This window comes from Caloenas nicobarica, chromosome Z (assembly GCF_036013445.1).
Source record: "Caloenas nicobarica isolate bCalNic1 chromosome Z, bCalNic1.hap1, whole genome shotgun sequence".
Taxonomy (NCBI): Eukaryota; Metazoa; Chordata; class Aves; order Columbiformes; family Columbidae; genus Caloenas; species Caloenas nicobarica.
Window position 1 is genome coordinate 51,262,698 of NC_088284.1, and position 26,750 is coordinate 51,289,447.

The 26,750-nt window shown below is 37.1% G+C and overlaps 1 protein-coding gene across 1 annotated transcript in view; it reads left to right on the top strand.

The window, feature by feature from the left end:
- The window catches only part of CNTNAP4 (contactin associated protein family member 4), a 206,087-nt gene that overhangs the window by 122,896 nt on the left and 56,441 nt on the right, over positions 1-26,750 (top strand). Inside the window, exons 7-10 of the mRNA XM_065655702.1 lie at positions 3,611-3,872; positions 15,544-15,693; positions 20,096-20,267; positions 26,617-26,723. Coding sequence (XP_065511774.1) covers positions 3,611-3,872; positions 15,544-15,693; positions 20,096-20,267; positions 26,617-26,723 — 691 coding nt within the window. The remainder of the gene's footprint in view (positions 1-3,610; positions 3,873-15,543; positions 15,694-20,095; positions 20,268-26,616; positions 26,724-26,750) is intronic.

Consider the following 26,750-nt stretch of genomic DNA (forward strand, 5'->3'; position numbering starts at 1 on the left):
ATTATTTTCATAAAATTATTTTAAATATTCTGACATTTCAGTTTAAGAGATAAATAGTATAAACTGACCTTTTCTACAATGTCAGACAGAATACCTTTGGAATGAGTGAGTTTAAAAGTTCACTTAAACTGTCATCTTGTTTCTCATGGTGCCCAAGGATGGAAGCATAGACCAGAGTATAACTCAGGTCACCCTGTAGCAATGCTTTCCTAAAGTAATCTACTGTTTTCTAACAGTTTCTGCCTCAGGGACTTATTGAGACAGTGATATTCTTAAATTTAATAGCTCTCAATGGATTTTTATTAAATATTCCAATGTCTTTCCGAACCCAGGTAAGCCTACAGCATCACATCAAAGAACTGCACAGGCTAAGCATTTTGAGAGAGAAAAAGGATCTCCTTTCATTTATTTGAATCTACCTTAAAATAATTTAGTTAGATGCACTTTTGTTCTCTGTTATGGTGGTTATGATTTGCATACAGTGGAGAAGTCAGGCTCAAATTTCCTAAAGAAGTTGTTAGTGAATTCTCCTCTCCCTTTCTGCACTGTCCAGTGTGGTATGCATGCACTGGTCCTTCTCCTCCTTCTCCTTGCTTTTGCAGCTGTAATGGACTGTGAAAACTAAAAAGACTCTGTACTAAGCAACTGCTAATAGGCACCCTCAGAAGAAGAATAAAGCTAACATTTCAGAATATTTTAGTGCACACATACGACTTGATATAGCCTCATTTTTGTCAGTCTGTTCTTTCAATACATAGATGTGATTCAAGGAAATAGCCAAGAAATAGCAGATTCATTATGTCTTTGACATCTGCTCTTAAGTTATTGGCAACTTCTTTCCTTAGAAAATTATTTAATAGTACCATTGATTTCTCTTCTCTTTCTAAGCTCAGCTTTGGAGGGATCCCAGTGCCTGGAAAATCAGGGACATTGTCACGCAAGAACTTTCATGGGTGTTTTGAAAATATTTATTATAATGGAGTGAACATTATTGACCTGGCCAGGAGGCATAAATCTCAGATCTACTTTGTGGTAAGAGATTCATAGTTAAGAGAGAAAAAAATAAGTAAAATACAGAAAAGAAAAAGACCACAGCTGCTTTCAAATGCAATCCATTAACACACAGTTCCAGTAAAATCTACATTGTTTAATGAAAGAAAAAACAAGGAACCACCTAATTGGGATATTTTATATTTGCTGCTGTACAGAATTATCCAGTAGAGAATACAGAATGCATTTTATTCCTCAGTTCTTTATGTGGTATTTGGATGTGTTGGATTTCTCACTGTTCTGTGGTATCTCACTGTTCTGTGGTATCTCACTGTTCTGCACATACAAAAACCAGTGAGTAAAACAAGATGTATCTGAATTCATTGAAGCTCTGGCTTTGACTTCTGTACCTGACTAGTAAGAAAACCAGCAGTAAATTTTAAAAGCCTTCTATTGCCGATGACAGTGATCCACTCTGTTTTCTCCAGAGCATTATAATTTTGATAGATAAGTTCTGTTTGTCGATCTATACTGCCCCTTGTCTGAAGAGCTGTACTTCACACTGGTGGGTTTAATGCATTTATTGTGATGTGGCCAACAGTTGTATTAGCCAAATCCCTACCATTTACAGAAATGGTTCCAATAATGAACCAACTTTCTGTGTTACAGAGGTTGTCTATAAAGTTTACTAAGCCTTTTTGTTGTTGTTGTTGTTGTTGTTTTTGTTTTGGTTTTGGTTTTTTTTCTCTTCGGTAGTACAAGACCTCTCTCTATTTGCAATATTTATTTATTTAGCAGCATGAAATGCAGAGTAATAATGCAAACAATCAGTTCAAAATAATTAACAAAATAAGACAAGCTTTCAAGATCCAAATCTTTTTATTTGGATTTCAGTTCAGACTATGAACAAGCAAATTTGGTCCTCTGACCCAGAAAAAATGGATGACAGACATCTTTTCTCTAGTGAAGCTCAACTGAAGTATTCCAGAATGAACTAAACTGATACTTCTATATAATATCCTGTCCATAATGATGATGGATATTGATGAGAGGGCAGTTATAGGAGGCTATGTGTGGACTAGTGAAAGAGGAATGCTGAAATTATTGTCATGGGAAACTTCATCATCTTAATCTCAAGTAATTTAAACTGTTGTGCTACTTTCAAAACTATTCAGGAGATGTTTTACTATGTAAACATACCAGAAAGTATCTATGTTAGTATAAAATCCTTGTGAAATAGCCACTTTCCTGGTCTGATACAGTATCAGTCAGCTGTCCAGATAATGTGGAGGAGGAAGCTGCAGATGGTAAGCTTTTAGCATCTAACAAGATTTATTAACCTGATGGCTTCCTTTTCACTATGGGTTAGTTCAGTTGACTATTCATTTCTCTACAGCTGAGGTCATAACACAGAGCTTTTATCTATTTATATGTTTTCCTTGAAGAAAATAGAAACAGATAAACTTTAACATCTTGCCTTGCCAGGGGCTAGTGAGTATTTTTCTTTTTTTTTTTTTATTTAGCTTTTTACTATAAGGTCAAAGCTTTATGTATGTTCAAAAGTCTAAAAGCTGTTTGTGTTTAACATGAGTTAAATGCATTTTAAATTCTAAAGACATTGATCTTTTAGTAATCATCTGTACAGAACAAATTATTCATAGTTCAAATTGTGTCAGCCAGTCATTAGTTCAAAGTGCATATTGTATCACTATCAGTAGTCATAAAGTATTAACTAACTCTGACGCAGATGCAAAAGATGTGTTATTCCTATTCCGTTCTCATCTATATCACCCAGTACAATGACAGATGCAGGGTAAACTCACGGTTTGTCAATGAATTAATCCACAAGTTTATCTAAGTACCTAAGAACCAGTGATTTCAGAAGCAGTTAAGCATAAAATAAAGGCTAGGTGCCTAAATATAACTCATGATCTGGTGTATATGGACCTTCTTGAAAACCTAATTCCTTCCTATTTATGAAGAACATGTTTCACATTTGTAAGTAGCAAGAGTTTGTGTGTGGAATTTTCTCTGATGATTTGTAAAAACAAATACTGGGGTCAGTGCACATCTCCAGATGCATTGATTTGGAAAGACTGCTTCTTGGCCTGGCAAAACGCTGTTTTCTCAAATTTAGCACTGCCTTAAACAATCAGTATCCAAGCTCAACATTTTTCTCTGCATACAACCATTTAGAACTATGTAAGTATTTGTACCAAACCTTGCATTCAGTGGCATTTTATCTGACATTCAGAAATTTGTCAACTCCCTAATGGTTCCTGAGGCTGAGCCAGAACAGAAATAAAGCAGGTCTGTCTAACTCCTGGAGGACCGTTAAATCACACATATAAGTCAGAATCTTACCTCATTTGCTGGAAAGTCCTTGCCACTCTTTTCTCAGGCAGATATGTTTGTTCTGTTCAAACAATTCGGCAATCATTTCTCAAACTGGTGACATTCTTATGTATTCATACTTGATTTTTAGACTAACATATTAAAATATTACAAATATTAGGTTCTATGCACAATGCTTTGAAACTCTGTAGTTTCCACACAAAATTTCTCATCGCTGTTTTTCTCCAAAACTTCCTAATGTTGTATTTGTTTCATTTCTTTCTAGGGAAACCTGTCCTTCTCATGTTTAGAGCCACAGGTGATTCCTGTTACATTTCTGAACTCCAGTAGTTACCTGATACTGCCAGGCACATCAGGGCAAGATGACTTATTCATCAGTTTCCAGTTTCGCACCTGGAACAAGGAGGGACTTCTATTATATAGCAAACTACACGAGGCTTCAGGTGGATTCTTCTTATATCTGAGTGACGGAAAAGTTAAAATCAGTCTTCATAAAGCAGGAAAAGCACTGAGTGACATCATTGCAGGTAACAGAAATCAAGAAAAAAAATCCAGGATTACTGTGTATAAAAAAATAGGTAAATGTAAAGTCATTTAAATTAGTGATTACATTCTTGGTTTAGTTCTATGACTAGTATGTGGGTAACTATGCTTGCTTTGTGCGAATTTTAATCCCAAAAGTTTCTAAATACCTTCTTTTCTCACAAACACGTTTCTATGCTTTTTTCTTTTTTTTTTATTTTCCACCATAATTTAGTAAAAATGACTTGCAATAATACAGGCTACAAAGTTGACTCCTTAGCTTTATATACACATAGTATCTCATGTGTAAAATCTGGGAAGTTTTAGATATCTAAACAACTTTTTCAGTTGTGAAATGTAAACAAGATAATTTCTTGTTCTGTCGAGCTAAACCATTAAGATGTTTTACACTATTTGTCAGAGCGTCGCGAAGCATCAAGTAACTCATTTTCCCATAAAGTTATCACAGAATCACAGAATTGCAGAATGTTAGGGGTTGGAAGGGATCTCAAAAGATCGTCTAGTCCAATCCCCCTGCCGGAGCAGGAACACCTAGATGAGGTTACACAGGAAGGCGTCCAGGCAGGTTTTAAACGTTTCCAGAGAAGAAGACTCCAAAACCTCCCTGGGCAGCCTGTTCCAGTGCTCTGTTACTCTCACTGATAAGAAGTTTCTTCTCAAATTTAAGTGGAACCTCCTGTGTTCTGGTTTGTACCCATTGCCCCTTGTACTATCATTGGTTGTCACGGAGAGGAGCCTGGCTCCATCCTCGTGACACTCACCATTTACATATTTATAAACATTAATAAGGTCACCCCTCAGTCTCTTGTTCTCCAAGCTAAAGAGACCCAGCTCCCTCAGCCTTTCCTCATAAGGGAGATGCTCCACTCCCTTCAGCATCTTTGTGGCTCTGCGCTTGACTCTCTCCAGCAGTTCCCTGTCTTTCTTGAACTGAGGGGCCCAGAACTGAACACAATATTCCAGATGTGGTCTCACCAGGGCAGAGTAGAGGGGAAGGAAAACCTCTCTCGACCTGCTAACCACTCTCCTTCTAATACACCCCAGGATGCCAGTGGCCTTCCTGGCCACAAGGGCGCAGTGCTGGCTCATGGTCATCCTGCTGTCCACCAAGACCCCGAGATCCCTTTCCCCTGCACTGCTCTCCAGCAGGTCGTTCCCCAACTTATACAGGAACGTGGGGTTGTTTCTGCCCAGATGCAAGACTCTACACTTGCCCTTGTTATATTTCATTAATTTTTTCGCCACCCAACTCTCCAGCCTGTCTAGCTCTCACTGGATGGCAACACATCCTTCTGGCGTATCCGTGACTCCTCCCAGCTTGGTGTCATCGGTAAATTTGCTGACAGTGCACTCTATAAATACTATTATAAATACTATGTTATTTTTAGAGGTCTCAATTACAGAGCTGTCAATTAAATTTGGACAGAGGACAGGTCGTGTTCCACAAAGCTGGGGCAATTCCGAGTTTACATTTTATATATATATATACACACATACATAATGAGGACAAAAAAATTGACACTGGATCATCTACTTTTGGTAGTGTGCACTGCCAGGAAGCCCTCAGGGTGAAGCTGAGATTTCCAGAAAGCATGCTCTCTAGTGTTTTTCGAAGTAATTTCCTTGTAAAAATATATATATGAGGACAAGAGGATGAGGCAAATATAGTAAGGTACAGTCATATTAGAGAGTATACAACTGGGATCCTGAGAAACAGCTCCCAGATTTCACTTCCACTCAGTCTGGGAGCAAAAGGACTCCTTCCTTCATAAAGAGGCCCTTCAGTTATCTGAGTGCCATTAGCGCTTGATGTGAACAGCAAGAGAACAGCTTGAGAACAGCAAGACTGCTGGGCCAGCCAGGAATCTCCTCCTTTCATGAAATATGAAAGCAGGACAGAGCTCACAACATCTCCATCTTTCACAACTTTTAAAAAAATTGTGAGAAGCAGTAACATCCTCATGTGATAATTTCAATACCTTCACCTAGCAGTGCTTCATTGGTAGTATACAATGCTGACACTCCATACATCACAGCCACCCCAAAGTTTCCCATGCTTTATATAAACAAATTGAATTTTTCTTCTTTCTTGTAGATAGATAAAATGGTTATTTCAGAATGAGTCCTCAGGCAGGAAAAACAGGACTACACATATTAGGTAGATAAATGGGATTCCAAAGAATATATGAAGATGAGGAAATAAGGCTAGGATTGGAGCAGTTTCTTTATGGACAAGGAAGATAACCAGAGACCACTAGCCAGAGGAATACATCAGAGAAGCAGTGGCTAATTTGGATGCATAAAACACAATGATATCCAAAGCATCAGTTCGTTCTAGATATATTTGCAACTGTACGTAATCATGTATTTCATACTCATACAGCAGGACTACTATTGGTGAAAAAGAAGCCAAGTTGGTTCCAGTAATGTAACGTGTAAACTGAATTAACAGGTGATTAACAAGTAAGAAAACTTCATTTTGCATTGGTACTTAGAAAAAATTTAAGGATTTGAATGTGTGAATAATTTAATCTTATATAGAGCATATTCGTTGGAGTGATAGGAATATTTCAGGGGAGTTTTCAAGCCAGAATATAGGGAGCTTAATGATGTTGTTTAATGCTAGTTTGTTTTGAGCAATTAAAAATACAGTAAGTAAGTTAAGCAGTTACTGCAATAAAAAATTAAGAATAAAATAATTATCATAGATATGAGGGGAGGTTTAAAATGAAGGGCTTGGGGCACAGGGTCTGAAATGACAATGCTCATGGAATCACACCTAACTAGTAAATAAGACAGGACAATCAGAGCAGGAACAAATATCCGTTAGCTGTCTCCCAAGAAGACAACCAGAAGACAAACCATCTCAAGGCTATGTATGGCTATGGTGGTTCCTTCTGCACCCCTCTGGGGAAATTTGTGTGCTCAATTACTTCTCTGAAGGGCCTGTACACAAATGTATGCTGCATGGAGAATAGTGTGTGGTCACAGGGCCATGATCCCATCACAGACACAGAGACTTGGTGGGACAGCTTGCATGCCTGGAATGCCGTCATGGATGGCTATGTACATTTTACGGAAGACAAGCCAGTAAGGTGAGGTGGAGGAGATGCACTTTATTTGAGAGAGCAACTGGAATGTATCAAGCTCTGCCTAAGGGGAAATGAAGAATGAGTCAAGTCCTTATGGGTAACAATTAAGGGAAAGGCTAACAAGGGGGACACCATCATGGGTGTTTACTACAGACTACCTGATCAGGAAGAGGAAGTTGATAAGGCCTTCTACAGATAACTGAAAGTAGCCTCAAGATCACAGGCCCTGGTTCATATGGAGAAGTTCAATTCCCCTGACATCTGCTGGGAAGACAACACAACTAGGCACACACAGTCCAGGAGGTTTACTGCAGAGCATTAATAATAACTTTTTGACCCAGGTGGTCAAGGAGCCAATGAGGAGAGATGTGATACTGGACCTTGTCCTAACAGACCAAGAAGGACTGATAGGCGATGTGAAGGTTGGGGGCCTCTTCTGCAGTGACCGTGAGATGATGGAGTTCAGGATTGTGCGTAGAGGAAGAAAAGCGACAAGTAGGATTACAGTCGTGGACTTCAGGAAGACTAGTTTTGGTCTCTTCAAGGTCCTACTTTGAGGAATCCTATGAGTTAGGACTCTAGAAGGTAGGAGGGTCCAAGAGAGCTGGCTAATATTCAAGCATCCCTTCCTCTGAGCTCAAAACCAGTGCATCCCTATGAGCAAGAAATCAAGTAAAGGGACTAGGAGGCCAGCATGGATGAGTAAGGAGCTTCTGTCAAAACTCAAATGCAAGAAAGATGTTTACGTAAAGTGGGTAAAGGGACAGGCCACTTGAGAGGAATATAAAATCACTGTTAGAATATGCAGGGATGAGATGACAAAGTCTGAGGTCCACTTGGAATTAAATCTGGCAAGGGACACCATGGACAACAAGAGCTTCTTTAAGTACATCAACAGAAAAGGAAGGTCAGGGAAAATGCAGTTCTGCTGCTGAATGAGGTGGGTGCCCTGGTGATGCAGGTTGCAGAGAAAATAGAGTTACTGTATGCCTTCTTTGATTCGGTGTTTACTGCTAAGACCAGCCCTCAGGAATCCCAGGCCCTGGAGGCAAGAAGGAAAGTCTGGAGAAAGAAAGACTTTCCCTTGGTTGAAGAAGATCAGGTTAGAGATCATTTAGACATACTCAACACCCACAAATTCATGGGCCCCAAAGGGATGCACCCATGAGTGCTGAGATAGCTGGCAGATGTTATTGCTAAGCTGTTCTCCATCATCTCTGAAAGGTTATGGAGAAAAGGAGAGGTGCCTGAGGACTAGAAGAAAACCAATGTCACTTCAGTCTTCAAATAGAGCAAGAAGGATGACCCAAGTAACTACAGGCCCATCAGTCTTGCCTCTATTCCTGTGAAGGTGATGGAACAGCTCATACTGTTCATCTCCAAAACAGTTGAGGAAAGGTTATCAAGAGTAGTCAGTATGGATTCACCAAGGGGAAACCACATTTGACCAATCTAATAGCCTTCTGTGATGATATGATTGGCTAGGTAGATGAGGGGAAGGTAGTGGATGTTGGCTACCTTGACTTCAGCAAGGCTTTTGACACTCTTAGGTAAGCTCAGGAAGTGTGAGTTGCAGGATGGAACAGTGAGATGGATTGAGAACTAGCTGGATGGCAGAGCTCAGAGTGTTGTGATCAGCAGTGCGGAGTCTAGTTGGAGGCCTTTAGCTTGTGGTGTTTCCCAGTGGTCCAGTCTTGTTTAACATATTAATCAGTGACCTGAATGAAGATGCTGTACCTTCAGCAGGTTTGCTGATGATACAAAACTGGGAGGAAGTGTTGATACACCACAGAACTATGCTGACATTCAGTGAGGTCTGGACAGGCTGGAGAACAGGGCAGGAGAGGAACCTGATGAAATTCAACAGAGGTAAGTATAGGGTGCTTCACCTAAAGAGGAATAACCTCAGGCATCGGTACAGGTTAGGGGCAGACCTGCTGGAAAGCAGCATTGCAGAGAAGGACTTGGGAGTCTTGCTGGACAACAGGCTGACCATGAGCCAGCAATGTGCCCTTGTGGCCAAGAAGGCCAATGGTATCCTGGGGTGCATTAGGAAGAATGTGGCCAGCAGGTCTAGGGAGGTGGTTGTCTCTTTCTACTCTGCCCTGGTGAGGCTGCATCTGGAGTACTGAGTCCAGTTCTGGGCTCCCCACTTCAAGACAGACAAGGACTTACTGAAGAGAGTCCAGCAGAGGGCTACAAAGTTTATTAGGGGTCTGAATCCTCTTTTTTTTTTACAAGGAAAGAGAGCTGGTTCTCTTCAGCCTGGAGAAGAGGAGGCTGAGAGAGGATCTTTATACTTATTAATATCTCAAGGATGAGTGTCAAGAGGATGGGACCAGACTCTTCTCAGTGGTGCCTGATGATAGGATGAGAGGTAACGGGCACAGACTGAAGTATAGGAGGCTCCATCAAAACATGAGGAGAAACTTCTTTACTTTGAGCATAACAGGGCACTGGAACAGGCTACCCAGAGATGTTGTGGAGTCTCCTTCTCTGGAGACATCAAAAACTTACTTGGATGCATTCCTGTGATACCTACTGTAGGTGAAGCTGCTTTAGCAGGTGGGTTGGACTAGATGATCTCCAGAGGTCCCATCCAACCCCAACCAGTCTGTGATTCTGTCCAAACTGAAGCCCTCGAATACCTTTCTGACCTCAGAGAATTAAAAACTTACGTGAAATATGGGGACATTTTTGGAAAATATTATGATCAGTACAAACACACAAAAAGGAATCACTTATCCAAATGCTCACAAATCATCTGCTTGTTAGTATAAAACAGAAAAAGAGAGCAAAGCAGAGCCAAACAGAGCAAAGAAACAGGATTTGGAGATGAGGCCTCCTTAGTTTTAGTGCTGTGCCCCTGCTTCTTTTAGATTGATTGCTTACTTCAATTCCTGATACAAAATGAAAATCACTTTGAGGGGAACAGGGGAAAAAAAGATGAAAAACTAATAAATTAAACATTAATCTGAAGCTAATTATGTTTCTACAGGTTGATAATAATTAAAAGTAAAATTAAATAATTAATAATTAAATAATTAATAATTAAATAATTAATAATTAAAGTAAACCAGTTGATTTTTCAGGAAAGGACTGTAACCCAGTAATGACCACAGATAATGCTGAAACTTAAATAAATATTTTGATCATGTTTCTGTGGGTATTAATGGGATCAGCCCTGGTATTTCGTATAATCTAAAATAACTGATGGACAAAGAGTAACTTTTTAATGACAAAAGGTATCCCTAGGCTCACCATTTAAAAATGTCAGTTCCTTAGTAACAATGTCAGTGGCATGTAGTTAACAGTGATGAATTTGGCTTTTTAGGAGCTATTTCAATTGCAGTTCAATTAAATACTGTATGTTAAAGTAACTATTGTCATGTAGCGTCATTTTATCAGAGCAGCTAAAGGTGGTGGCATGTTTAACATTAACCGTAGACTTGCACAGAGACCAATGTATTCATTTTCAAAGTTGTAACACAATATGTAACATTAGCTGAAACACCCTAAAAGAAATCTTGACACTCTCTGCTGAAACAAAATGCAATGTTATCATACCATGTTAAGCTTACTCTTCATAAAGTCTAACAGGAGGAATTATGCTCGTCTTTGTGAAGACAGAAACTACTGCAAAAATATCCTCTTCTGAGACAGAGTTTATCATAACAAAACCATATGGGGAAATTATTCTTGAGTTTATGAAATGTTTATTATCACACTCACTGAAGCAATTCAAGTCTGCGTTTGGAGATGGAGAAATGAAATTATGGATGGCTAGACAGGTTTATTTGCCTACCAGCGAGGACTTATGACCTGACTTACACACACATACACACACACGTGACATTTGATAATTAATTTAGAGCATATTTCATTGTATGCAGTTCTTAAATTCATTATAATAAGTTTTTTAAAGATTTCTTCAACCATAAAAAATGCAGAGAATGGCATGTTAATTCATGACTGATTAAGTTATAATTATACCCTTTTTTACACAATGGTTGCTGAATGTCTTTCCTCTGTAGCCTCCTTTGCAAGCTGGTCATCAAATATTCACAAAGAAATAACATAAATTGAAAAAAAAAGAAATTAACACAAAGTTAATTTGTTTAGAATGATGAGAACCAAATTGAATTACAATATGTATAAATGTTTGAGGTCTTATTACTCAGTCTCTTCATATAACCTTGTATTTCAATGCAGCTTTTAATTTTCATGCAGTTTTTAATTTCTATGAAGTTTTTAATCAAGTGATGTTAACAATCATTGCATTTGATCATTATACTTCAGACTAATCTATAAATTACTTTCTCGAAACGATTGTTTGTTTCTTAACGACCTCCCAATGACCTATATGTGTTGCCTTTTTATATATGTGTGCCTAAGGTTGGATGTCATTCTTCTGCAAGACCTCCCACAGACCTTTTTTTTAGTACTTAGATACTAAAATGATGGAAGCGCTACTAATGAGAATAAATGGATATCTTGTTCAATAGCTACCTTATTATGCACTAAAGTCTAATTGGTAGGTTTTCCTCACTTGTTTCTGGTAAAGCATTTTTAACCCTCCTGGTAGTGCATCAGACAATATAATTTTCAGATGGAATGGAAATATTAGCAGTTCATTGGTCTCCACAGTTTATGCGTTGCAGCACTCCATGGCTTCACACAAGAAAATCATCACCTATTCAAGGTTGTCAACACAACAGCTACACTGAGGTATTTTCTCAGGAGTGTTCTAGATGAACATCATTTAGTATGTCTAATATGCCAGCCTGTATGAAAAAGAGGTAAAATATCCATCCCAAAATAATTTAGCAGGTCAGTATGAACTACAATAAAGAAACCAAAAAGTGCAACATTCATACAACTGATTTTCCAGCAAGCAAAAAATTTTTCTACTTCAGTCAATCACTTAATCTTGGTTTTTATGTTAGGGCATTCTGTTACCTACCTTGACAGATGAATATTGCAATATTTGGAATATGGTTTTCTCACCAGAACAAGAAGTTACTGAAGCAGGATACAAAACTAAGAATTAAAAGCAATTATCCTTGCAACAATTGAAATGAAATTACAGAGTTTATCGTTAGATTTAATATCTTCAGTAACGACATAGATGATGGGATTGAGTACATCCTCAGTAAGTTTGGTGATGACACCAAGCTGAATGGCACAGTTGATTCACTAGAGAAAATGGATGTCATCCAGAGGGAACTTGGCAGGCTTGAGGAATGGGCCCATGAGAACCTCACAAAGTTCAACAAAGCCAAGTGCAAGGTCCTTCACCTGGGATGAGGCAATCACCAATATCAATACAGACTGCAGGTTGAACGGAGTGAGAGTAGCCCTGCCAAGAAGGACTTGGGGATACTGAGGGATGAAAAAATGGATATAAGCTGGCAATGTGTGCTTGCAGTCCATAAAGCAAATCGTATTCTGGGTTCCATAAAAAAGAGCTTGGCCAGTAGGTCAAGAGAAGTGATTCTTTTCTTCTACTCCGCTCTGCTGAGACCCCTTCTGGAGTTCTGCATCCAGCGCTGGGGTTCCCAACACAAGAAAAACATGGACTTCTTAGAGTGGGTCCAGAGCAGGGCCATGAAAATGATCAGAGGGCTGGAGCTCCTCTTCTATGAAGAAAGGCTGAGAGAGTTGGGGTTGTTCGGCCTGGAGAAGAGAAGGCTTTAGAGAGAACTTATTGTAACCTTTCAATATGCAAAAGGAGGCTTATAATAAAGATGGTGTGAGATTTTTTCCCCAGGGTCTTTAGTGAAAGAACAAGGGGTATGTATTTTAAAGTGAGGTTGGACTTAGATGTCCCACCCCTGGAAATGTTCAAGTTGTATGCGGTTTTGAGCAACCTGATCTAGTAAAACAAGTCTCTGCACATGACTGGGATATTGGACTAGATGATCTTTAAAGGTGCCTTCCAGCCCAAACAATTCTATGAGTCCTACAGGAAAATATAGCATATTGCAGAGATGTGATTGAGGAAAACATCATTCACCTGAAGATCTAAAGATCTAAAGATCTAAAGATCTAAAGATCTAAAAATAAAGAAACTCTGCTTAATCTTAGAGATGAGGTGAAAGAAGCTGGAGATTTTCTAGCTGGGGATGGAGGCTAGAAAGAGGGAAATAAGTAAGTAGGGAAATAATTCATTTTTAAAAAATCTTAAAAACACAGTGTGAGAAGTGGAGTTTTGACTATATAGATTTCATAATTTGGTTTCTTATTGAAGGATAATTCTGCAATAATTTATAGAAGAAAACTAATTGTGTTACTGGGAACTGGGAAAAAAAAACTTCCTCAGACTTAATTTTCTGTGATACAAAAATTGCATTATTCATATTCTTTGTTTAACATACCTACTACCTCTTTGATGAAGGAGTATATATAGTTCACTGAGGTTCACAGTTGTATAAAAGACCTCAGAATGCTTCCTTTGATTGTAATCCTTTGTTGTTTTTTATTTGAAATGAGTAAAACTTTTGATGTATTTGTTGAGTTCTTGATGTAAAATAGTATTTTAAAAGTAGGAGAGATAAATAATAGTACCCATTAAGTGTAGAAAGTTCATTTTATGCTGTGACTCATCTATGCCCATCATATTGCAAGGCAGCAATAATATTTTTCTAATGCTTTTTCAATTCTGTTTTTTTAATGCGTATTACACATCATATTATCTAGCTGAAATACCAAGCTGAAAGCCAAGATTTTGAGGCTTTAAAGTATTGTCTTGATCCTCAGCTCAAAAGTTTGCCAGCCCTAAGATAAAGTACATCAGTTTGAATGCTGCTGTAAGTTATATTAATTGTCATCAGTACTGAGGGACATCTTCAGCAGTTGGACATCTTGAAAATACAGGGAAACTCTAGTCACTCCCTCTGTACTGCCTGTAGGGCTATGTAAATCCTTGTTACCAAAAGATTACCGCTCTACAGATGACCTTTTCATAGTCATGTGTAATAGCAGTAGCACTGTTTTATATTGTATGGAATAAGGTTTCCGATTTTTATTTTAGTAAGAAGTCCATCTCTCTAAATGTCATTAATATGGATTTTTACAACAGTATAAAATATTGTGATAGCTTTAATGCTGATTATTTACTACGCCTGCAACTGTACTACTCCTGTTAGCAAACTCAAATGCCAGTTCTCATACAAGATCACAAACAAAATAAATAATGGCCAGAATGGTATCAGAAAACCTGTGACTACAGCCCTATGCTCTCTGCCACTATATTAGAAAAGGGAATTGCTCCTGAAAGTGCAACACAAAGATAAGAAAATCTGTTAGCCACACCTTTACACAATTCTACTGAGGCTGGGGATAAATCAAAAGGTTGAAGGTTTCTTTGTTACGCAGTCTGTAATATAGTGGTTGATTTAAGGCAACAAATAACAGAAAAGGTGTATGAGACTGGTATTATACTAAATATATTAGAGATATTTTCTAGACGATAACTTATCTGAATTTATAATGTGATTTTAAGACTTGACTCTCGACAATATGAGGATCTTGTGTTCAGACTGTGGTAGTTAAAAATATATGGATCCTAGTTATGCTGTAATTTAGCTATTTGAACCTTTTTATCTTTCTATTTTTATTTCTTTTCCTTTAGTTTGAACTAATCAATCAATTGGCAAAGTATTTCTCTAGAATATACAACACATTCTAGAGAGGAATATATTAATGCCTGAAATTTCAAGAGGGAAATCACAGATCACAAATCATACACACTCTGCAGTTCTGAAAAGATTTTACATAATTCAAAGGTTGTATTCTGTGTTCTTCACCAAAAGAAGTACCTCTGTTCTGAAGAACACTCAAGAACATGATTGACTGCAAGCACTTCTTAAAGATAATAATATACCTACATACTGCCCTGTATAAAATGTATTTAATAATACTTATATAGATGCTTTCCAATATCAGGGATTTAGGTTTATTGCTTTGTGGCACCTTACAAATTGGTGTTAGAGGCTAAACTCTCAGAAGATTTTCCCATACATTTCCAGTAAAAAAAACAACTGAAATAAAAATAATCTTATGACACAGACATGAAGGTTGCTGAAGCTTTTATCACCTACAGGATTTTGCTATTTTACTGGATTGAAATATGATGACTACCTTTGATTTTAAAAGATGAAGAAATCCTTTGTAATATGCAGTAAAAATGTGTATTACATGTAAAATACTGTATCAGCCATTACAACATCTTAACGATAACCTCCTCAGATTAGGAGTATACTTTTCACAGTCACTACATTAAATGGATATATTACTGATAATCTGGAGTATTACAACAGTAAGGCTTATTCACTGAAGTATACATCACCCCAAGATGTGAAGCAAAGGAAAGGACAAAGGTTCTGTTTTCACAAAAGACATTTGTGTTCTCTTTTCTTTTTTTCTTTTTATTATCACTTGGAGTTTTCATGTGGGCTATGATTGGTTTACCAGTCTCTCCTCTTTTTTAGTCTATAACATTCAGGTAGTATCACAAATAATGGACCACTATACTTCATTTTGCTTTTTATTTTCCTGCCAGGTGCTGGATTAAATAATGGCCAGTGGCATTCTGTGTCCTTCTCTGCCAAAAGGAATCGTATCAGTGTAATAGTGGACAATGATGTGACCTCATCTGCTCATGCTTCCATACCTCTGCAAATTTATTCAGGAGATGCTTTCTACTTCGGAGGTGAAATATGTTGCTTAATTATGCTGGCAATATTCCATAATTAAACATCAAGTTTTCCTGACACATCTAATCAAACGACAAGAATGATTTGGCTTGCCTTAAGTCTTCTTTACCTAGCTTGGATATCTTTCAAAGGATCTGTTTTTCAGGCGCTGCTATGATGTTTTTGAGTTTGTGTTTCCTTAAAATTTTACAGTGTTGGATAGAATAAATTATCACTCTAAATCCTTGGTGTCTTTCCAGAACATCATTTTCTGGTATCATGCTCACAAGCAGACCATAAATATAGGAACTGCTACATAAGCATCCATGTGACTGTTCACAACTGACATCTAGCCTTCTCTACTAAAATACCACTTGACTTGATTGATGATACAGATGATACAGAATATTGGCCTTGAATAGCCAGATTTTTTTATTTCCTTCTTGCCCCTTTCCCCCAGTTTCCACCCTCCCCCGCCGCCACTCCCCGCCATCCATGTTGCTCAGGTTTGTACATCTCTGATTAGGTGATTTGCACCATTGCATGGTTGATGGCACAGGTGAACAGATCAGGAAGGATGTGAGTAGTTATTAAAAGCCGCATATTCAATTAAGTTTTACAAGGACATTTCTATTTTTCTTTTGGGGAGTGGAGGGGGCAAATTAATGCCAGGAACATTTAAAGTACTGACTGCATATCCATCCCTCAACTTCTCTGGTTTCTGTTTTATAGCTCAAATTGGCAGCTTGTGCATGTTGTACAAACTTGGGGAAAACTATTAGCAAGTTTCTGAATTTAGAAAATTGTTTATTAAAATTTAAAGTCATGTACCACTATAAAAATGCAGACAATGCATTTTTACTTTCTAAGTTTGTATGAATATTTACCCTGTTTCTGTATTCTGGTTGTTAAGGCATGAATATCAGCCTTCCAGGAGAGGTGTCCTGGGGACATGGTGGTTAGTTTACTTGTTTTAATGAATACAAAGCATGCAAGAAATGTGTATGCTTAGCTGGGAAAATGTGTAATAAACATGAAAGCACATTAGCATTATGGCAGCACAATTTCTAGTCATGCTGTCATCAAGGATATGCTACCTCAGTTTGTGAAATAATAACTCATTGGAACTATAAGGGCAAAAAATGATTATTTAATATTGCAGTAAGTACATAGGGTAAATTTCATTATTAAAGGAGTTCTAGATAATAAACATTTTCCTTTAGAAAGGTAATAACAGTTTTGAACAGTTTGGTTCTTCACCAGAGTAAAACACACTGGGAATTTATTTACTTAGTTCAGTTCAGTTTTAGTTTATTTTCTATCATACACTTCTTAAAAACATACCTATACTATTTATGTTGTTATTCACTCATTTGAATAGATTTACTAGTGTCCACTGTCATATTGCTTTCCTGTATAGTAAACCTCCGCACTGTCTTTTCAGGACTTCAGAAAACACCCAATAGCTCTGTGGATTAGAGAAGTGTCTTAAAAGTCACTGCTTCCTAACATCATGAAACAAGAAGGTCTTTGAATGTTGTGAACCACAATGCAGTATTGTTTAACTAAGATCAAAGAATGGCCCTTCTGCATCATTCCGGAAGCAATATCAGCCTTTGGAAGAAAGCCAAATTAAAAAAACATTTAAGTGTATTTTTTATGCAGTGTTCAGCTGCCAATGGGAAAAATAGCTCAATGGATGTGATTTAAATCAAATCAGGATCAAAACAATTTATTTATTTATAAACAATGTTTAATTGTCAATCAGTGAACAAAGCATTTTAGGATCAATAACACAACAGATAAACCACAATATAAATACTTACAGAATGTAATTCACAGGTAGGACATTCAGACATTATCTAGCTCAACCCTCTGTTCTAAACTAGTCTGATCAGATCAGGAGGTACAGGGCTGTGACCACTCAAACTTTGAACAGCTCCAAGGATAGAAATCTCATAACTCCTTTTTGTCAAACTATTTTCATATTGACCACCCTCATGGTAAAAACACTTGTTTGACCAGAATTTACTGGTTTTCACTTCTGTCCTTTGCTTCTTCTCTGTGCAATTCTGGAAAAATATCTGGCTCCATTTTCTCTGTTTCATCTCATCAGATGGCCTTATCTTCTCAAGACTGACTGGTCCAGCTCTCTCAGTCTCTCTTCATGTTCCCTGTGCATGCAGCTCCCTGACCAGCTTGGAGGCCTCCTCTGGACTCACTCCGGGATGCAGATATCTTTCCTCTACTGGGGAATCCAGAAATACAGCACTCCAAATATGGTCTCACAAGTGCCACATAGAGGGAAGGACAGCTTCCCCACATCTGGTAAATGCACTCTTGACAATATAGCCCAGAATGCTTCTGTGGTACAAGGGCACATTCCTGGCTCATGGTACACCTATTGGCCACCAGGACCTCAGGCCTTTCTCTATGGATCTAGGCAGTTATCCACTCATAGTTGCACGGACTTGTTCCATCTCAAATTAAAGACCTTAAATTTGTTCTTACTGAACTTCATTGCATACCTTTCAGCCTGTTTCTCCAGCCTGCCCAGGTCCTTCTGAGTTGCAGCCCTACTCTCCAACATTTGACCCCTGCCTCCAATTTGATATCAGTCATAGCTTTGCTGAAGTGCACTCTGTCCCATCATCCAGTTCACTAATGAAGACATTAAATGACATAGTTCTCAGTACTGCTCTCTGAAGGACCCTCTGTTCACTGACCATCACCTGGACTTTGCATCATTAATTGTTTGCTTATCCCAGCCATATCTTGTCAATCTAGTGATAGGTACAATACAGAAAACTGTCAGAGGCTTTGCTAAAGTCAAGGTATCCAATGCCCGCTGTTCTCCCTTTGTCCTCAGTGACCATCACCTCAGCAAGGAAAACAAAGAGCTTGGTCAGGCATGATTTAGCCTTGAAGCTGAAGTTACCCAGTTATCTTCTTGTCCTTCACATGTTTAGAAATGTCTTCTAGGAGGATTTGCTCCATGAACTTGCCACTGTGGTAAGGCTGATTTGCCTCAAGTTTCATGTGTCCTCCTTCTTGCCTTTTCTGAAGATGGGTTTAACATACACGTTTTCCATTCATCAAGAAGCTCACCAAATTACCGAGACTTTTTGAGGATTAAAATGGTAATGTCTTCACAATGACCATGGCAATTGTTGACTTTGGCCAGCTCCTGCAGCACTCTCGGGTGCCCCTTGGACTCTTTCTTCTTTTTTTTTTTTTTGTGAGTCCTGCTTCCCTTCTTTGTACTCTGCTAGGGCATGGGAAACCTAAGGATTAGTTTTACCAGTGAAGACAGAAGGAAAAAGGCCTTGTACAAATCAGTTCTTCCCAAGACCCTTGTCATTAGGTTCCCTGCTGTGTGGAGTAGTGCACCCATAATGTCCTTGCCCTTCCTTTTGCTGCTGTTGGTACCTATAGAAACCTTTTTGTTAAGCTTCTTCTTCCTTGATAGTTTTAACTCTACTTGAGGTCCTGGATTTCCCAACTGCTTTCCTAGACATGCGGGTAATGTCTTTGCATGTCCCTACTTCCACCTTTTGTGTACTTTCTTTTTGTGTTTGCACGTACTCAAGAGCTCAGTGTTTATGTTTACAGGCCTTCTGCCACACTTGCTTAACCGTTTTGATATCAATATGGACTTTTCTTTTGCTCCAAAGAGTTTTTTTGTTGAAAAATATCCGGCCCTTTTGCTCTCCAAAGTAATTTCAAATGGGACTCTCAAAACAGATCCTGAACAGACCAGCATTGGATCTTCTGAAGTCTGGGATTGTAATTCTGCTTTTTTTTCCTTGCTCTCTTCTTTGTGGATCATTAACTCCACTGCCTCATGTTTGCTATTACTAAGACTTTCTTGACTTTCACATTTTCAACCATTTCTTCCTTCTGTACAAGTAGCAGGTGCAACAGAGCATTTCTCCCAGTTGCGTCATTGATTACATGCATCAAGAAACTGTCTTCAGTACTTTCTGGAATCTTATGGACTGCTTGATAAATTTAAACCACTGTACTTAGTAACTAATCTTTGTGTTGTTTGACTTTAGTTGTGACTTAAAACTTGTCCAAATCATGTCTGCCTTCAGTTGTAACCTAATATTTAGTGACTAAGGTCAGTCAGTCAGTCTGTTTGCATCTTGATTCCAACCATTGCTTTGGAACTGCTGCTTGGGTTTCTGTTATGCAAATTTTGAATGATGCTTTTGCATATGCTTTAAAAACAGTAAGGCTGCACAGAAGTATTTCTTTACAGTTGCACCACCATGCCTAATCAGAAGAGCTCCTGACTCAAATCTTCCACCCACAAAGTTTACAATACCTGGAGATTATCAAAGTTCAGTCGACTTTTGGAATATATAATTTTTTCAATAATTTGTTTTTCAGCTCCAGGTTTTATGCTTCTTTCAGGCTGCCCTAGCAATGGAAACATTTCTGAGTGTAACACCTCATTTGCTGGTTTTCAAGGATGCATGCGACTCATTTCCGTTGGTAACAAAGCAGTGGATATGATCTCAGTTCAGAAAAATGTTTTTGGCAATTTCAGTGACCTTCAGATAGATTTATGTGGCATTATAGACAGGTAAGAAAACAATATTTACTAATTTATTTATTTATTTGAATGTTTTTATTTCTAATACTGACTTGATGACAAACAACAGGGTGCTTAAAAAGTGGCGTGTTGTTTCTTTTGTAAGAATTCTAAAATCTAGAATAAATGCAGCATACATAGCACAGCAATTAGATTTGTATGCACTGCAAATAAAACTATAGTAACTGTGATTAAAGTTATTGATGTTTCCAACAAATTTTAAATATCTTGATTTCTTTTCAAGTAAAGCTATATACATGAACCCCCTCCTGTGACATTTAGTCCCATTCACTCTTTGGAATGCTATGTTCTTTACAAGTTATTGCTGCTTCCTATAGTCTACCTGTCCAGAAGCACAATTGACAATATTAATTACAGTGACTGAGGAGTCTTTTTTAGGCTCTGGTCAGAACTAATCTCATAAACTTCAGTAGATAGTATTAGCATCTATCTAAAAGAGAGAGACTAGTTTCAGTGGCTGGGCAGAAAGACCTTTCCTGAAATAGACCAAAATGCTTGACAGAAAGATATTGCTGGAGTTCAGTGTGGAGAATGCCGAGGATGAGCCAAAAGTAGTGTTGCAGAATGGGAAAGGCTTCTGAGAAGACAAGGACCAGACACACAAACAGGCAATGGAAGGACAAGTTTTCTTCTGTAGATTCAGGAGAACATAATCACAGGCATCTGTGCAAAATCTGCTTTATTCCAGAAATGGTTACCTTGTACCAAGCTGAAAGGATGTCATGAAATGACACAACAAGCAGCTGGAAGATGGGCTTGTAAACACTTCTCTCCCACCCCTAAATTTCTAATCCTCAAAAGTTGCCTTTTTATCTGAAAAAAAATGTCCTTTTGTAGTGCAGGCAAAGATCTGCTTCAAGACCATAACCAATTTCAGGTTCAGTCACACAGACATATTTCTGTGACCTGCTTTCTATTCATAGATATGACACAGTGTACATCTATTCAGGTTATTATTTTTAAGAAAGTCACAATGACTTGTAGATCAGAGACAAAAATAATAGCAGTCCTTACTGGAGAGAAACCTCCAAAAGGAGGCTAGAAATCTGCCTAAAATGTTATCCTTTCTACATCTATCATATTTTAAGAACAAACACAGTTGAATATGCTATTACTTCATGCTAATTTAGCCCTTACTAAGTTAATCCTGACTTTGCAGTAGGCAGTAAGTGTGATAGACATATGACTAAACAGAATCTGGTCTCAGCCAAAACTCTGCCATAGAACTTGTTAGGGATTTGTATTTGGGATGCAGCACACATTTATGTTTCTTTTTAGCTGTCTCCCACCCTACTCCAATAGACTCATTTTCTCACTTTTCAAACCTCTTTCACCATCTCCTTCCTTAGAGACCTCATGACACTTCCTCCCAGCTTCTTAAGCACTTCTGGTTTTTTTCAGTTCTGGAGTTGAATTTACTCCATTTCCACCACACTGCTTGGGGTTTTTTGCTTGCAGTATAGAGGCAGAATCAGGAAGAGAATCAGGTCCAAAGAATGTAATGTGGGAATCTTCATATTCTTTAGTCCAACACATTAAAGGAGATCTAATTAACATTATGAGTAGAAAACATCACGAAATTGGTTCATAATATAATTGATGCCAATTATTGCCTGTGATCTACCGGGAATTTTTCAATGTACAGTCTAACTGAGAACCTCTTAAAACACCCATCTCGGAGCTGTCGTTTGGGAGCCATCTCTTCCTCTATGAATGCAGAGACATTTTAGCAAAATTTTTAAAGGAAGATGGTACGATTTTACATGTAGCTATTCCAATTCTTTTCAGCTTTTGAATGGCCTTTATAAGTAAATGTGTACAAGTGGGTTTTAAAAAGAAGATTGTGCGTATAAATATTTATAAAATAAGTCTGAATCTCATTATATTGGAACCCAGCATTGTTTACAGTATTCGAAATCTCATAAAAATTTTCACTTACTAAGTGCAAGTTCACTTTATTCAGAACTGCACCCTACCCTTTTGATAGCCTTTTGTTGTTGTTGTTGCTTTTAAGCGCTGCACCAAAGATGTTAGATTTTTAGATAGTCCTTTCTCATATTTTTATCTTGCTGATTTTTTGTACCATATGAAGATAGTTAGCATCCGTATTTTACATTAATACCGCTGCCATCCGTGTGTTTGGTTGGTTTGTTTGTTTTCAGTATGGACTTGTGTAAGCCACTCAAACTTCCCAGCCAGTCTTCCTCAAAGTGCTTTTATTATTTTCTGGCACCGATTTAACCCTTTTTTTTTTTTTTTGGTTCTGTTGCTCTCATAGTTCATCAAAATTATGTGTAGTTTCACATAATCAGTGATACCAAATTTAAAAAATGTCTTTATGGAAGGTTTTTGTTTGTTTGGGTTTGTTTTCTCTCAAATTTGCTAATGTTAATTTGTGTCTTCTTGTTTCTTGACAATTGCACCTTTGCACCTTCCTTGCACTAGCTCTGCCAGGTTTAGTTTTCAGTTCTCAGCATGCTTACCATATCCCTTCCTAACTTTCAAAATAGAAATTTAATCCACTCATTTTCATAAATTGCATTATACACAGTATCTTTTATTTCAAAACAGACTTATTAAAAAGCCTTCCTGGTCTTGTGCTAGCTTGCTCCAGGGACTGTTTCTTTCTAGTTCCCTCACACAGTCTCATTCTATTTGATATCTGCAGGTCATCATCTGGAATAAACTTCATGTTTTTCTTTATCAAATTAATTCTACACCTCATCATAAATCCCAGATGATAAGATACACACTTTTTGCCAACATTAGAATCATTTACATGTATTAAACAACTCCTAATATGTAGTTTGTATCATCTTGTGCACCACACCATTTGAGAGAAAATATTTTCTTCCTACCAAAATTTCTACCTGTCTTTGCTTGCCCTAAGCTAAAGTAATCAGCATTTTCGACACTGATGGTGGGGATCCTTCCTACAGATGAGGGCAAACAAATGACTACTTTGTCGTATAGTTTTTATGGGAATCTTTGCAACTCCAGTTACAAACAATGAAGCATGACTGAAATTCTGGAATTATTGATGGCTTTTGTAGTAAAAACAGTGGACCACTAAAAGTACTAGTTTTGCACATTTAAAGTGCATGAACGCAAATTAAAATTGTTGTTTGCATAGTGATCTGAGTTTATATGCAACAGTAAAAAACAAAATAATTTTATTGAGTCCCTTGTTTATCTCATATATATATATACACACACACACATTTAACATATATAGAGTATGCTTTATCAGATTTGCAATCCTGTTTGACAGGTGGTGGTTAATCACTCTTTCATTCATTGAGACATAATTTATTAACCTGTTCTATTTAAACAAAAAAAAAAATCCCTAACATTTTCTTATTTACTATTTTCTCAGTTCCATAAAATTTCAAATTCCTCCTCCTCTGCTTAAATTATTATAACTCTTTTCAGTCATTGTTCTTCCCATGCTGCTATAATATCTTTATATTATTTCATTGGTCATATACCTTTTGGGCATGCAAATAATTCTCATCATATGTTTCTCCTTAATATCTTTTCTCTCAGCTCCTTTACCAGTATATAACTATTAGTATTAATAACTACTAATTATACATAAACCATTCAAAAAGTAACTTTAAAGGACACAATGTCATTCTAAATGCCTTGCAAAGTTAGCACATTTATAGTCTCTGAGAAGACAGTACCAGATGAATCTGCCAAAATTACATCAAACCCTACACAGAAACATACAATTGCTTACCAGGAGTTATTGCCTTTGGTGTCCTGGCAGCAGTGTGTTTTACAAAAACCAGAATAAATATTTTTATATGTTAAAAAAAAGACAAGACACTAACACTTACATAATTTTCAAATATTTTTCTCCCCCTTCTCCTTCCCCACTTTTTTTTTTAAATTCAAGACTGAAGAAAGAAAAATAGTTAAAATTGCAGCAGTTAGTTATTCTTTTCAAAATGTCTTCTATCCATTGTTTGGAACCATTATACGTAGATAGTGCACAAAACATGTATTTAGCAGATGATTGGCACAAGAAGTTCTTATTTTTCCTTCTTTAGCAAAAGTATATTCATGTTCTGGATCAGTGTTCCCTTTTGAATATTAGCTTATGATTATTATTAGCTTGCTGCCTTGATTTTAAATCATATATCATTTTCAGATATCACACACTTTAAAGTATATTATCAAGTAATTTATGATAAATGCTTAATCAGCTGCTTTTTTTTTCCTGGTTTAAGCAGATAATGGTGATGAATCCAAAAATTGCCTTTTACAGGTGAAGTATTGGAAATATTTTTAATAATATTAGAAATATTTTTCATTGTAAGATTAGTTTCACCAGAGAAAGCAATGTTCCTAATTTGCTTTGAGTAGGGTTGTAGCATATAATGTAATTATAGCTTCATTTTGATGTAGTTAGTGGCTACTTTCTGTTATACATTCTGAGTGGCTACGTTCTGTTATACATTCTGAAACAGGGGGAAGATGTAAGGTTCAATGTTGAAATATTTAAATTACACTTTGAATTGTTTTAACTTCTATGAAATTTGGTTCAAGCATCATCTATTTAATCTAAGCTTTTCATCTTATGAATACTGTTTGGAAGATTATTAATATGGACAGGGAGTCAATACAAACAAAGACCAGGTAAATCACTTGCAATTTAGGGATAATGATGTCTTTGACAGAATGGAATAAGACAAGAAAAACTTTGACTAAAATACATGCAAGCAGAGCAGCTGTCAGAGGATACACTGAAAGTCCCAAATGGCAGCTATGTTAGAGGAGACATATATTTATAACAACTGATGATACTCCTAGAAAACAAAATCAAACATTTATCCTAAGAGTTATTACTATGCACATTTATGGAATTCCTTCAAAGTATTTTCTATCAAAATAATCATAAACCTGGTGCCTAAAATTCATTTTTATGTTCCAAACCAAAGCTCAGTGACACATACATCACCTACAGACTTGTCTTAGAAATACATTCTGTGAGATAATAGAAACAAGATCAGCTGTTTCGCTGGAAAAATGTCACTTATTTCTTTGAAAATAGGTGAGCTATATCACTTTACTTACTTTACCTGCCTCTTTTTTTTTTTTTTTCTTCCCTTCTCTGAAAACCTCTGCTTATCTTTGTTTGTAAACATGAAAGGAAGATAAAATGCTCTGAGAGTCAGGAGGAGTGAATGTACAAAACTCCTGAATTATTCATAGGGCAGATGTATGAACTGCTGGACTTTCTACAATCTTAATTTAAGCACTCCTAAGATTTCTTCAATGAATTAAAAGGTATTTCAAGACCCCATGAATATTAGCGGGCCTGTTTTCTTTTTCCTGTGGCTAATATGAAAAATAAAGCCTTCTCGTACTTTCTAAGCTCTATCACAGATACATGCATATACATGTGCACTCACTGCAATTAGAATGTTAACTAATTTCTAAGGTGAAGAGCTGGTAAATAATTGGTTAAAATGTGACACTCTGTTTCAATATATTTTCAGGTGTGGGGTTTTTGTTTGTTTGTTTGTTTGTTTATTATCATCTTCTTTTCACCTCATGCAATATTTTATACTTAGGTGAACTGCTTCGGTCTTAACCGTTAAACAGTTACAGGCAAATTCAAGTTTCTACTCATAAGACCAGAATGAAAACTGGCTTTTCTGATAGTTACCTCTTTTACGGAACCGACAAACTGGCATACTGAATATTTTACTCTTTCTAGAATAGGAAGTAACCATGATTTTAGAATAAGAAATAGTTCTCGGGTACTATGGACAGTTTTATTTGTTATGTGGTAGTGGGTTTTGTGTTTGTTTGGTTGGTTTTGTTTTCTTTTTTGTTTGCTTTTTGTTGTTGTTGTTTGTTTGGTTTGGTTTGGTTTTATTTTTCTATTTTTTTAGAAAAACAGAAAGAAATCTGTTGTGATGCTGCTTTGCTTTATTGTGACACGTTGTTGAAGAAATCCTATCAGTTGCAAAACTTGCCAGTGAACTATCAGCATGTAAATCTTTCATTTATCAATCTGTATTGAATTGCAGAGAGTTGAATGGTAAGAATTATACATCTTACACTTTATTTCTATTCTTACAGGCTTATTGCATAATTAATATATTGATTATAGTCAATAGGAATATTGGGGAAGATGAAGGGAAATTCTCTTAATTTTCCAGTAACTGACATTTCCCCAATGGGCTTGAAGGCTTCCTTCATGTTATTATACTTCTTTTCCATGATTTTACATCCTTTGATAAGTACAAGTGACATATAAATGAACAGAAAAGAGAGTGAACATGCTCTTTCTTTTTCTTTTTAGGTGTTTGCCTAATTATTGTGAACATGGTGGTGAATGCTCACAGTCATGGAACAGCTTCTACTGCAACTGTGCCAATACAGGTTACAAGGGAGCTACTTGCCACTATCGTAAGTCTAAGCAGTTTTCTGACTATT